The sequence below is a fragment of the Meriones unguiculatus genome, chromosome 18 (genome assembly GCF_030254825.1).
Source record: "Meriones unguiculatus strain TT.TT164.6M chromosome 18, Bangor_MerUng_6.1, whole genome shotgun sequence".
NCBI classification, from domain to species: Eukaryota; Metazoa; Chordata; class Mammalia; order Rodentia; family Muridae; genus Meriones; species Meriones unguiculatus.
The window spans coordinates 30,299,555-30,313,410 of record NC_083365.1 but is presented as its reverse complement, the minus strand read 5'-3'; the positions used below and the strand labels follow the sequence as shown (position 1 = coordinate 30,313,410).

General features: G+C 37.5%; 1 protein-coding gene across 1 annotated transcript; it reads right to left on the bottom strand.

Moving 5' to 3' along the window:
- Nucleotides 1–5,894: 5,894 nt before the first annotated feature.
- LOC132648977 (olfactory receptor 4K3-like) lies at nucleotides 5,895–6,836 on the bottom strand. Its single transcript, XM_060371602.1, has one exon. The coding sequence runs from the start codon at nucleotides 6,831–6,833 to the stop codon at nucleotides 5,895–5,897; it is 939 nt and encodes a 312-aa protein (XP_060227585.1). The 5' UTR covers nucleotides 6,834–6,836.
- Between the last annotated feature and the right edge of the window lie 7,020 nt (nucleotides 6,837–13,856).

Sequence of the window (13,856 nt, the reverse complement as noted above, 5' to 3'; positions counted from 1 at the left end):
TGGAATATAAGCTTGCAAGCCCAGAGAAGCTCCAAGCTCAAAAACTTGGTATCAGTCAAACACACCACAACCCAGAGAGTACTGAAGCAAGGACATGAACAATACAGTCTTCTAACTCAAACTTTTAATTATCTACTCAGTTTGAAATGTACAAAATGGTTTATTTCTGTCTGTATTATATCCTTCTCAATACACTCAGTAGTATTATGTAATTTACATACTATTGTTTTGTCAAAGATGGTCATGAGATATTGATATTATAAACATTAAGTTCTACTGCTAATTGTATAATTATATACAATTTTAAATTTTCATATTCTACACTCTTTCTGAAATAATTCATTGTATCTAGTAATTACTATTTGGATTATTCAATATTTACTAATCAAATATTTATGACACCTACCAATATAATGAGTTTTAAGAGTTTTAATTCTTGTTTCCTTTTTAATTTTTTACATTGTCTAAGACTTCATGTACAACAATGAATAAAAATGAAAGAAATGGATTTTTGCCTTACACTAAATTCCAAAGGAAAGCTGTAATATTTTTGACAAATTCACCTATTTCCTCTAAGCTGAGAAATAAAAAGGCATAAAGCATTCCATATTATATTATGGACTTTAATGTTATTAAGATCACAGACATATTCTTACCTAATTATTTAATTTTATTCTATTTCACTGTCAGCTTAATTGACATTTTAGCAAATCCATTCAAAATTAAACATTTTAAAGATTCAACTTTTGACTTGATAGTAATCATTAATTTTACGTGTAGATTGCTAACCCCAATAAAGAGCTGTTTGCCAAATGTTAGTGTAGGTATGTCTATAAAATTTGCCAAATGGTAGTATAGGTATGTCTATGAAATTTTTATTTTATGTCAGTACATTTTTGACAAAATTAATTATCATCTATAGTTTAAGGCCTTCCTCAGCCACTAGAAAGTATTAAGAGAAAACAGGTAAAATTCTGCCTCCAGATAGTGTTAGAAATCATCAACTCCAAACATCCACCATGTCACCTCTTCCCTGTACCCAACCTAGATAACCTGCTAATTTTGTGATTAACAGCCTTTTATAGGTCCTTTTTGAGCCAACTTTTTCATAGTAAATGTGCACAAAATTATCTTTGTTTCTGCTTTAATACATTATCACCTGTTTATTGGTCTATTTTTTTTCATTGATTTCTGATCTTATTTGGTCAGAATTTGTTCTTTTGGCTTATTTGAAATTTTATACTTGGGCATCATTTGGATATAGACATAGGAGTGGTAAAGCTGGATCTTCAGGTAGCAAGAAAGTACACAGATGGTAGTTCAGTGTCCAAGTGGGTTCCATAGTAATGGGAACAGGGACTGCTTCTGACATGAACTGATTGGCCTGCTTTTTGATCATCTCCCTGTGAGGGGGAAGAAGCCTTACCAGGGCACAGAGGAAGACAATACATCCACTCCTGATGCGACCTAATAGACTAGGATCAAAGGGAAGAAAAAGGAACCCTTCAGTACCAGTGGACTTGGGGAGGAGCATGCGTGGAGAAGGGGGAGGAAGGGTGGGATTGGGAAGAGAGGAGGAAGGGAACTAGAGGGAGGATACAAAGTAAATAAAGTGTAATTAAAACTAAAATGAAATAAAAATAAAAAAAAGAAATTGCCATATTGATTTCCAAAATGGTTGTACAAGTTTACATTCCCACAAGCAATGGAGGAGGGTTGCCCTTTCTCCACATCCTTTCTAGCATGTGGTGTCACTTGAATATTTAATCTTGGCCATTCTGTTGGATGTAATATGAAATCTTAGGGTCCTTTTGATTTGCATTTTCCTGATAACTAAGGACATTGAACATTTATTTACGTGTTTCTCTGCCATTCAATATTCCTCTGTTGAGAATTCTCTGTTTAGTTCTGTATCCCACTTTTTTTGGGGGGAGCGACTTTTTTTGTTTTTATTTTTTACAATTTATTCCTTTTATATCACAACTGTAGCCCCTCCATCTTCTCCTCCCGGTCCCACCCACCCTTCTTCATACCCCCATCCCCTTCTTCTAATCCAATGAAAGGGGGAGATCTTATCAACTGCCATCTGACCCTAGCTTATCAAGTCTCATCAGGGCTGCCTGGATCCTCTTCCTCTGTGGCCTGGCAAGGTCACATAGCCAGGGGAAAGTAACTAAAGAACAGTCAACAGAGTGAGTTCATGACAGAGGCAGCCCCTTACTCAGCAACCCACATGGAGACTGATTTGCCTATTGGCTACATCTGAGCAGGAAGTCTAGGTCCTCTCCATGCATGGTCCTTGGTTGGTGCATCAGTCTCTACAGGGCCTGCTAAGCTCAGATATTTTAGCTTTGTTGGTCTCCTTTTGTAGCTCCTATCCCCTCTGGGTCCTTCTATTCCTCCCTTCTTCCATAAGATTCCCTGCTCTCTGCTCAAAGTTTAGCTGTGAGTCTCAGCATCTGCTTCAATCCCTTGTTGGGTGGAGCCTTTCAGAGGACCCTCTATGGTAGGCTCCTGTCTTGTTCCCCCTCTTCCACTGCTTCGGGTGTCTATCCTATTTGCCATTTTGGATGATATTTAAATATCCTCCCTAGAGTCCTCCTTGTTGTTTAGTTTCTTTAGGTATGTAGATTTTAATATGGTTATCTTAATGTTATATAGTTAATATCCACTCATAAGTGGGTGCATACCATTTGTGTTTTTCTAGTTGTGGGATACCTCACTCAGGATAATCTTTTCTAGTTCCTTTCATTTGCCTGCAAATTTCATGATTTCCTTGTCCTTACTGTTACTGGCAAGTTCATCTATCCTGATGCTGGGGCATTCCTTCCTTCACTGAGGGCATTCCCTCACTTAGGGATTCAATGTAGATAGAAGACCAGCAGCTCTCAGGGATCCACAGGGACTCCAGCATTAGACTGGGACTGCTGAGATATCTAGTCACCTGGACTGTACAAGCTACTGAGTCCTTGGCCTTTCCATCAAGAGACAACCATTGTTGGACTGCCTGAACTACAACCAGTAAACCATTCTACTCAAACACGCATGCACATGTGAACACACACATTCATTTTATTTTTTATATTCACTGGTGTTTTGCCTGTCTGTGTGATGATGTCAGATCCCCTGGAACTGGAGTGATAGACAGTTGTGAGGTTTCATGTGGGTGTTGGGAAATGGACCCAGGTCCTGTGGAACAGCAGACAGTGCTCTTAACTGCTGAGCCATCTCTCCAGCCCCCACACATTAATTTTTTTCAGTTGTGTTCTTATACAAAACCCTGACTGAAACAGAAGCCAAGGTAGGCAAGGCATTAGGAACTAAGTCCCTTCAAATAGCCTGAACACTACTGTGGAATTCCATACCACAGTTGCAGGAAAGCAAACTTGTACAACCCCTCTGGATATCAATCTGGCACTTTCTCAGACAACTAGGAATAGCACTTCCTCAAGATCCAGCCATACTACTCCTAGGCATATATCCAAAAGAGGCTCATGTACACAAAAAGGACATTTGCTCAACCATGTTTGTAGCAGCTTTATTTGTAATAGCCAGAAGCTGGAAACAGCCCAGATGCCCCTCAACTGAAGAATGGATGCAGAAATTGTGGCATATCTACACAATGGAGTATTGCTCTGCAATGAAAAACAAGGAAATCATGAAATGTGCAGTAAATGATGGTACCTGGAAAGGATCATGCAGAGTGAGCTGTCCCAGAAGCAGAAAGACACACATGGTATATACTCCCTCATTTAGACATAACATAGGATAAACCTACTAAAATCTGTACATCTAAAGAAACTAATCAAGAGAGAGGACCCTGACTAAAATGCTCAATCCCCATCCCGAAAGGCAAAGATGATGGACATCAGAAGAAGAAGAAAATGGGAAACAACCTAGGAACCTGCCACAGAGGGCCTCTGAAAGGCTCTACCCTGCAGACAGTGGATCTCACTTTTTATTAAATTTTTATTTTTTATATTAATTACAGTTTATTCTCTTCCTATCCCAGCTGTAGCCCCTTCCGTCATTCCTTCCCAACCGTACCTTCTCTCCCTCATCTCCTCCCATGCCTCGCTCTGAGTCCACTGATAGGAGAGGTCCTCCTCACCTTCTATCTGTCCCTAGCTTATCAGGTTGTCATCAGTATAGGCTGCATTGTCCCCCTCTATGGCCTGGCAACAGAGCTGCCCCCATCAGGGAGAGGCAATCAAAGAGCCAGCCACTGGGTTCATGTTAGAAACATTCCCTGTTCCCCTTACTAGATACCTGCTTAGATACTGAGCTGCCATGGGCTACATCTGAGCAGAGGGTCTAGGTTATATCCATGAATGTTCCTTGGTGGGAGTATCAGTCTCAGAAAAGACCTCTGTGCCAGAGTTTTTTGGTTCTGTTACTCTCCTTGTGGAGCTCCTGTCCTCTCCAGGTCTTACTCTCTCACCCTTCTTTCACAAAATTCCCTGCACTCTGTCCAAAGTTTGGTTAAGAGTCTCAGCATCTGCTTTGATACACTGCTGGGTAGAGTCTTTCAGAGGCCCTCTGTGGTGAGCTCCTGTCCTGTTTCCTGTTTTCTCCTTCTTCCAATGTCTATCCCATTTGTCTTTCTGAGTGAGGATTGATCATCTTACCCATGGGCCTCCTTCTTGCTTAGCTTCTTTAGGTGTACAGATTTTGGTATGTTTATCATATATTACGTGTCGAATTTCCACTTATAAGTGAGTATATATCATGTATGCCTTTATGCTTCTGGGATACCTCACTCAGGATGATCTTTTCTATATGCCACCATTTGCCTACAAATTTCATGGTTTCCTTCTGTTTAATTGCTGAGTAATATTTAATTGTGTAACTGAACCACAACAGTATGGTACTGGCATACTTGTATAACTACATATAAATGAATAAAATATACTAGAAAGACTTTACTTAACTCTACACAATTAGAGTGACATGATTTTCACCAAATATACCAAAACTACATACTGGAGGAAAGAAAGAATCCTAAACAAGGAGAATGAGATGTGCACATGAAGAAGAATGAACTTCAACCTTTATTTGCATCCTTTAAAATACAACCTAAATAAAAAATACTTAATATAAGATCTGACATTCCTAAAGTGGTCAAATAGCTATGGAGTTTTAACCAACATTATAAACTCTATCTTGTGGAAAAAGCATCCTAAACATAGTTTGTTACCCTATGAATCAATCAATTTATGAAAACAGACCCCATGGAGATTCTATTTCAGGATATATGATATTAAATAATAATTTGGAGTACAAATTTTAGTATCAGATTGAGATAACATAGAAATCTCAGTAAACATTGTTGGACATTTTATTATGATACATATTCATCTGGCTTAAAATATAAAACACAAAGTATAAAAAAATGCTGCCTTGTTGAGTCTATAACTTGTTTGATCTTCTCTTAACATTTTCTGCCCACTCCTTTAGTTGTTTTTGTTTTGTTTTGTTTTTTTTCTTGATAGCTGTGATCAGGCAAAAGTGATGATATTGGCCATTTGGCAAAGAAATTTAATTTTTGGGGCATGTGGTAATATACAGAATTATAATCAGGTAAATTTTACTAAGATGTTATTTATAAAGATAAACATATGAGTTTGGTCAACACACATTAAGGTAAACTCTATTAAAAACATAGAGGAACAGTTTTATGATATCCCTACAAGGAAAGAACATTCAAATTAGATTTAGAAAGAAATTTTAGAAAGAGGGTTGGTCAGTAAATGTCATATTTTTTTTAATTATCAAGTTATATCTATATTAGGGTATTTGTACAAATTTTGAATATCAACTATATTTTCTGACTTAAAATCTATTTCAAACAGTCAGTTTCACTATGTTCAGTAATTTGGACATATATCTGGATATTAGAAATTTCCTTTGGGACCAAAGTAGTTGCTTATAAATCTTTTCATGGCATTTTTCATTTCTTTATTTCTCAGAGTATAAATACCTGGGTTGAGGAGAGGTGTGAAAACAGAGTAAAATACAGCAAGAAATTTATCCAACCAGGTGATATTGAGAGGCCACACATAGATGAAGATGCAAGGTGCAAAAAAGATGATCACCACTGTGATGTGGGCAGTGCACGTGGACAGGGCCTTATGAGCCCCAGCTTTAGAGCTCTGTCGTACAGTGATTAGGATATAAGTGTAGGATATGAGCAACGGAATAAAGCAGGTTACAGCCACAACCCCACAGCCAGCATTCATTAGAACATCCAAATCATCGGAATCTATGCAAGCTAGCTTGATTACCAATGGCATATCACAGAAAAAACTGTCTATTTCCTTAGGTCCACAAAATGGCAGCTCCACAATCACTACCAGGTGACTCATGGCATGTACAAATCCAGTTGTCCAGGAAGTCAACACCAACCCAGTACATCTTTTCAGGTTCATGATGGTAAAGTAATGCAGTGGCTTGCAGATGGCCACATAGCGGTCATAAGCCATTACCACCAACAACACCATCTCTCCTGCAGCGATGCAGTGAGCAAAGAAGACCTGAGACATGCAGCCTGCAAAGGAAATAGTCTTGTTTTCCCTGAGAAAGTCTGTGATCATTTTAGGAGTGGTGACTGAAGAAAGCCACATATCAACAAAAGACAGGTTGGCCAACAGGAAGTACATGGGAGAATACAGATGCGGGTCAGAGATGATTAAAACCAGAATGGTAATATTTCCAGAAACAATGAGAAGATAAATCATTAAAAATATCACAAAGAGTGAGAGCTGAATATTCCATGAGTTGGAAAGTCCCCAAAGTATAAATTCTGACACCACAGACTGATTGCCTACACCCATTTTTCTCAGTATGTCTTCAGAAGTAACCTGCGAAGAAAGAAAAATTATTAACTAGAGGTATGCTGTAGGCAACATTCTTTGTAGAATTAGACATTCGTATTGAAACTCATCTGAATAGAATTGGATAAATTGAAGATAAATCTAAGCCAAGAATGCGTAACATTGTGCTGCCTGAGGTGAAAGCTAATGAGTCAAGTGCATGAAGAGAAGCATCATGTGTGACTGTTATTCACATGCTCTATCAGCAATTTCTTTTTAAGAGAGCAGTGAGTAAAGCAAGAGAGCAACGTAAAAACCCCAAAATGGATGCTGTTTCATTGAGAAAAACTGTCCAAATTTGTTACTAGCGTTCATGAAATTCCCGAAAAAAAAATGAGGATTAAATTTGGCAACTGAAGGGGAAATACACCAAAATTCAGTAAAAATGGTATTATAAGATATTACCATTTTGTCAGACTGTATAATGATTTCTTTGAGCATCAGTAGAATAATATCTGTGTCTTCTCTGGGATGGTGGAGGCTCCTGGGAGTCTATGGTGGTGACCCGAGCTGAGACTCCTAGAAGCAGAGGTTATGGAGCAAGATGTGGCCCCCTATTGTGGACAGGTGGATTTACAGTAGAGGAAGAGAAACACCAACCCACCCATAAAACCTTCCACTTACCCAATCACTGACTTTCCTAATTTAAGTCCCAGGCAATGAGAGAGAGCCCACTCATGACAGTATTAATAATATTTTGCTATACTTACAGGCAGGAAACCGGCATAACTGTCATCTGAGTGGCTTCACCCAGCAGCTGATGAAAACAGATGCAGAGAACCACAGCCAAAGAGTTGGCAGAGCTCAGAAAGTCTTATGGAAGAGGGAGAAAAAGGATTAAAAGAGCCAGAAAAATCAAGGATACCACAAGAAAGCCTACAAAATCAACTAGCCTGGGCACAAAGGGGCTCATAGAGACTGAACCACAAGAAGAGAGTGTCTATGGGCTTGACCTAGGCCCCTCACACATATATAAAAGATGTACAGCTTAGTCCTCATGTGGGTACTCTTACAGCAGGGTCCCTGGCTGTCTCTGACTCTGCTGTCTGCCCATGGATCCCTTTCCCCTAACTGGATGACATTGTCTACCCTCAATAGAAGAGAATAATCCCATTCCTACCACAACTTGATATGCCAAGGAGGGTTGATATTCTTGGGATGTCTCCTCTTCTCCTAGGAGAAAGGGAGGGTGATATTGGGGAAGTGGAAGGCAGAAAGAGGCCCTGGGAATAGAGGTGGAAGGGGGAGTGCTTATCGGTATATAAACTAATGTAATTAATTAATTAATTAATTAATGAAAAATACAATTTTAGCTTAAAGCTCGAAAGAGCATGTTGGAAAAACCTTAGTTGGGAAGCATACAGAAGGTGCTATAACATACACACTGGCATGAGATATAAATACAAAATATAGGTTCACAGTTATTCATTAATAAATACATATAATAGATTTTGTTTGCTCAACTAAACTGATTAACAAATACTACTACAAATACCAGTGTAAATGGATTGAAAGCACAAGGCAAGTTAAGTCAGACCTGATCACTGCAAGTCACATTTACTTCAGTCTCAGCCATTTCTGACAGGAACTCAATGGCAGGCTCTTTGACCTCCCCACCTCTCAAGGGAGGAGCAGTCCTGCTAGGCCACAGAGGAGGACTTTGCAGCCAGTTTGAAGATACCTGATAAAACAGGGTCAGAAGAAAGGGGAGGATGTCTTTCCCAATCAGTGGACTTGGAAAGGGCCAGAGAGGAGATGAGAGAGGGAGGGTGGGATTGGGAGGAAATGAGGGAGTGGGATACAGCTGGGATACAGAGTTAGTAAAATGTAACTAATAATAAAAAAATTAAATTAAATTAAAAAAATTTAGCATAAGAAAGCCAGTAAGAAACACTCAAAAAAAGAGAAAATATTAATCTTAAATTGCATAAACTAATCTTGAGACCACTTCAGAGTTTGAAACACTTTAGTTTCATGACATAAACAACACCTATCATCATCCTATCACTAGTATGTATTTCCTTATTGTTTTGCTTTTCTACTGATCATCTATGTTATTGTAAAGAACAGAATGAATTACATAAATATGTCAACAAGGTTGTCCTTTGACTATCAGCCTTGGATGAAGTGGAAGTTATACTTCCAGTGAGCAGCAGTTATTCCCCTCAAGGCAGGGTGCTTATGCTAATATAGTGACCAATACTGAAACCAGATGGTAAACAGTCATTGACCACTTGTTTTTTTCCCTTCAATAATTCTCATGGTGCTTTTCAACTTGGGGTCTCATTTTATCCCAGAGCAGGCGAACAATAAAATCCTTGATGCCATCATCAGAATTATTTTAAGTTCCTGATTTCTGTCATCACAAAAGTGTAGAGAAGGAATGCAAGACAAGTAAAAGTTATGAAGGCATCAGGCAGCACATCCATCTGCTAAAGAAAGCTGATGGAATAAGTAAATACACATGCCTTACAAAGATATGCCCAATATCTAAGGAAAATACGCTGATCATACAATGAAGAATTAGTATTCCTTGATATATATTTAATTTTGTTACATATCATAAAGTTTAGGGTCAAGTTGAGCTTTTTGTTTATTTTTTGTTTGTTTTTTTTAAGTTATAATATAATAACAATATTTCTCTCCTTTCTTCCCTCCAAATTCTCCCATACACTGTTCCTTATTCTCTGTCAAATTCGTGGGAAAACAAGGTACCTTAAATCAACAGAGTGAAGCTCATAGGAATTCAAAAATAATAAAGAAGAAAGCAGAGGGCCTACATGTGTCTTCACCAAGTCTTCAGCATGTAATAGTATAGATTTCATTTTAATAATTATATGAGATTCTTGAATAGATGTGTGAGTTTCTGATTCTTATGCATTCTCTTGGGGCTCTTTAATTTTACAGTTGGCTTCTCTTATCCTACTTGGATATGAAAGTATTTGGTTTATCTTAATATTTTTTATTTTGTTATGCTTTGTTGTTATCTCTTAGAAGCCTGTCTTTTTTTTTTTTTTTTTTTGTAATGAGAGACACAAAGGGAGAGGGTCCAAATGAGAGACAATGTGGGTAGGAAGTCAGAGAAAAAAAGGAAGGGAAAAAGCATATTGAGACTATATTGTATGATTAAAAAAAATCTGAGTAATAAAAAAGGAGAAAAAGAAAATCACAGCCTACCTTTTATTAATAGTTTTATACATACAAATTATTCAGCCTGTGTAATGTTACTTTTAAGTATGTTCTCAGGATGACCACTTGGTACTAGATATCCAGTTGGCGTGCTCTTTCCTGGGACACACTGCTTCTTATGCTCTCAGGAATCTTTATTTGGCTGTGATTTTTTTTTTTTTGCATAGAATTAAGGATGCCTTGGATTTCACCCCTTCCACTATATCTTGTCTCTTGGTGTTGGCTTTACTGAGCTCAATTTTTATAGTCATGGTGGAATTATGGCACTACCAAAGGAAATTATTAAGAAAGTGCATTCATTTACAGAGCATTGTCAAACTGTCCTTTGGGACCTCTGCTGAAAAGCAGAACCAAGTCTCAAGCAATGCCTTTTAAAGTGTCTCCTCAGCTGGGCACAGTGGTGCATGTCTGTGTTCCCAGCATTCAAGGAGGAAAAGGTCGGTGGGCCTCTGTGAGTTCGAGGTCAGACTGTTCTACAAAGTGAGTCCAGTATAGCCAAGACTACACAGAGAAAACCTGCCTCTAAAAAACGATGATAGATAGATAGATAGATAGATAGATAGATAGATAGATAGATAGATAGTCTTCTCTAGTATTATAGAAGTAGGACAGTATTGTCATCAGATCTCTGTGAACGTAAAAATCTTACATAGCTGATACATAGTAGTGACTGTACATGATCAGTTCTGTTTTAATGCTGTTAATCAGGATGTTTAATATCCACATGATTTTTGAGAAGCTAGTAAAAATGATGCCAGATATTACAGGAGCTTAAATAATATTACACACTCAATTTAATGTGCTGTGAAATCATAGAATAAAATACACACATGGGCATTACACCTCTCTAATATCCAGAGCAAAATGGTGCACGAATTGTTCCCTTTAATCTTATTTCCTACTGTGTCTTGAAACAATATGATTCATAAAGTTATGGCCAATATTCTGATGTTCAGCTGAACTCTGTTTAAGATATACATGCTCATCTATATGTATATATAGTATATTTGAACATATGTATTTATATCTGAAAATATTTTTCTATTTGCACATACATATTGTACATATGGAAATGCATTTTTATAAATATATAAATATACATACATATATTTAACTTATTAGCAAATTTCCTAAAAAATCTAATGTTAGCTTTTACATTAATTAACATAAAAATTAATGAAGGTAAACAAGCTGAATTATCTCTCTAAAAATCTAAAAGCAACCTATACTATGTATATGTGAAATATACAAATGCATGATTCATATTTGATATTCAATTTTTTTCAGGAACATAATAACCACTTCACCCGCTCCTCTTTTGCCCAGGACTTTTTTATCACGACTGTCAAAGACCTATTGAATACAATCATTTAAAGGGACTCTGCAATTTTTGCATTTAACTTAGTAGAAATTCTCTTAGAATATCTAATGTTTTTATGTTGAGAAATACAAAAAGAAACTGATTGAAGAAACTTGACTTATCTTTTTAAGATTCTAGAAGCAAACTGTTTATTTTCTTGTATTTTTCCATGCATTTCTGTACTGAATGCCCTTTTGAGCTGATTCCCACAATAACCACTCAGAATGCTTTTCTTTTTATGCCCAATTCTATTCTGAAAGTTTTCTTATCTGCTATGCACTCCTTGGCTCAAAGCTATTCTGTCTGTTTAACTTGAAGTGAATATTTGTGAAATGTTAACTCTATACTACTCTAATAGATTATCTGATTAAAAATGGCGAGCATCTGAGATAGACTCGAGCATTCATGGAACAGAAGTGGGGAAAAAAACCCCACAATATTGGACTCAAATAGAAGAAAGTCAAAAACACATTCTGAACTTAATATACAACATATAATGGTAAAAAGAGATAACTAGAAATATTTTATTAATTACCTAAAAGAAGGATATCAGAGAGCTGACTTACCAAAATCACAGCTTTCTCTTGGGTCACATTTTCTTCCCATCTGATGTGGGTTTATGAAGACATTCATGCATATCAAGACGTCTTTCCACCTGGTTAATCCTTCTTCACTTCACTGTCCCCTGTGTGTTCCATGTCACCTTTTCTGTCTTCCGAACAAAATGAGAACCTAAGAAATAATTATCTTGGACATCCTTAGGGATTTCTCCATTAACAATGATACTGAGTACTGCAAATTTGTGAAAATGGGAAGAATGACGAGTAAAACTTCCTATTAGTCATCTCAGCACTGATAATTTTATTGAACTTTTCGAAATTATTCACTTCATTTATAAGGAATTTAAAAAACAGCTTGCAGCTGCCTGGTCTGTTCCTGTAACAATATAATCTAAGTGACTAAAGAATTTCAGATTTTGAGGCCACGTGCTAATCATGAGAGATATGTCAAGAACAAAACCTGTGCAGTGAACATAATTCCCTAAAGCATAACCAAACCTTCAGCAGAGTGCAGAGAATCGTATGAAAGAAGGGGTAGTTAGTATGACCTGGAGAGGACAGGAGCTCCACAAGGACCAAATGTACCTGGGCACTGGGGTCTTTTGTGAGACTGTATCTCCAACCAAGGACCATGTATGGATATAACCTAGAACCCCTGCTGGAATGTAGCCCATGTAGCTCAGTATCTAAGTGGGTACCCTAGTAAGGGGAACAAGGACTATTTCTAAAAGGAACTCAATGGCTGGCTCTTTCTAGGCCACAGAGGAGGACATTGCAGCCAGGCCTGAAATACCTGATAAGCTAGGGTCAGATGAAAGGGGGAGAGGTCCTATCAGTGGACTTGGAAAGGGGCAGGGAGATGATGAGGGAGGGAGAGTAAGATTGGGAGGGTACAAGTGAGAAGGATACAGCTGGGATACAAAGTTAATAAACTGTAACTAATATTAAAAATTAAAAATTTAATATAAAAAATAAAAGAAACAACCCATGGTGAAAAAATCTGGTCACATTACTGATGAAGCATGATCTGTAACTGTATGTGATATTAGCAGGTATGAACTGATGCAATAACTATGAACGCTATGGAATATATACATTTCCTTTGTTGATTTTAGAAAATTGACTTGATATGGGGTTACAATAAATCCTGCTGATTGTAAAATAAAAGTACTACATGTGGATTTGTTTTTGCCTGTTAGGTAAAATTTATATTAATTAATTAATGTATTTATTTATTTATTTATTTATTTTATTTATAGGCTCATCCTTGGTGGGCATTTGTGTACATAAATTCTGAAAGGTTGTTTAAAATACATAATATGTGTTACTTTTTTTTTTTTTAGAAAGCCAGTTTAGACTACAAGAAATTGTGTTTTCTTTTTTTTTTTCTTTTTTTTCTTTTATTTTTTTTATCAGTTACATTTTATTAACTCTGTATCCCAGCCATGTCCCGATCCCTCATTCCCTCCCAGTCCCTCCCTCTCTCCCTCCCTCATCTCCACCGTGCCCCTTTCCAAGTCCACTGATGGGGGGGACCTCCTCCCCATTCATCTGATCCTGTTTTATCAGGTATCTTCAGGACTGGCTGCAAAGCCCTCCTCTGTGGCCTAACAGGACTGCTCCTCCCTTCGGGGGTGGGGAGACCAAAGAGCCAGTCATCGAGTTCCTGTTAGAAATAGTCCCTGTTCCCCTCACTTTGGGAAACCAATTGGTTACTGAGCTACCACAGGCTACATCTGAGTGGAGGTTCTAGGTTATGTCCATACATGGTCCTTGGTTGAATGTCAGTCTCAGAAAAGACCCTGTGCCCAGATATATTTGGTCCTTGTGGAGCTCCTATCCTTTCCCCATCAGACTAACTCCCCTTCTTTCTTA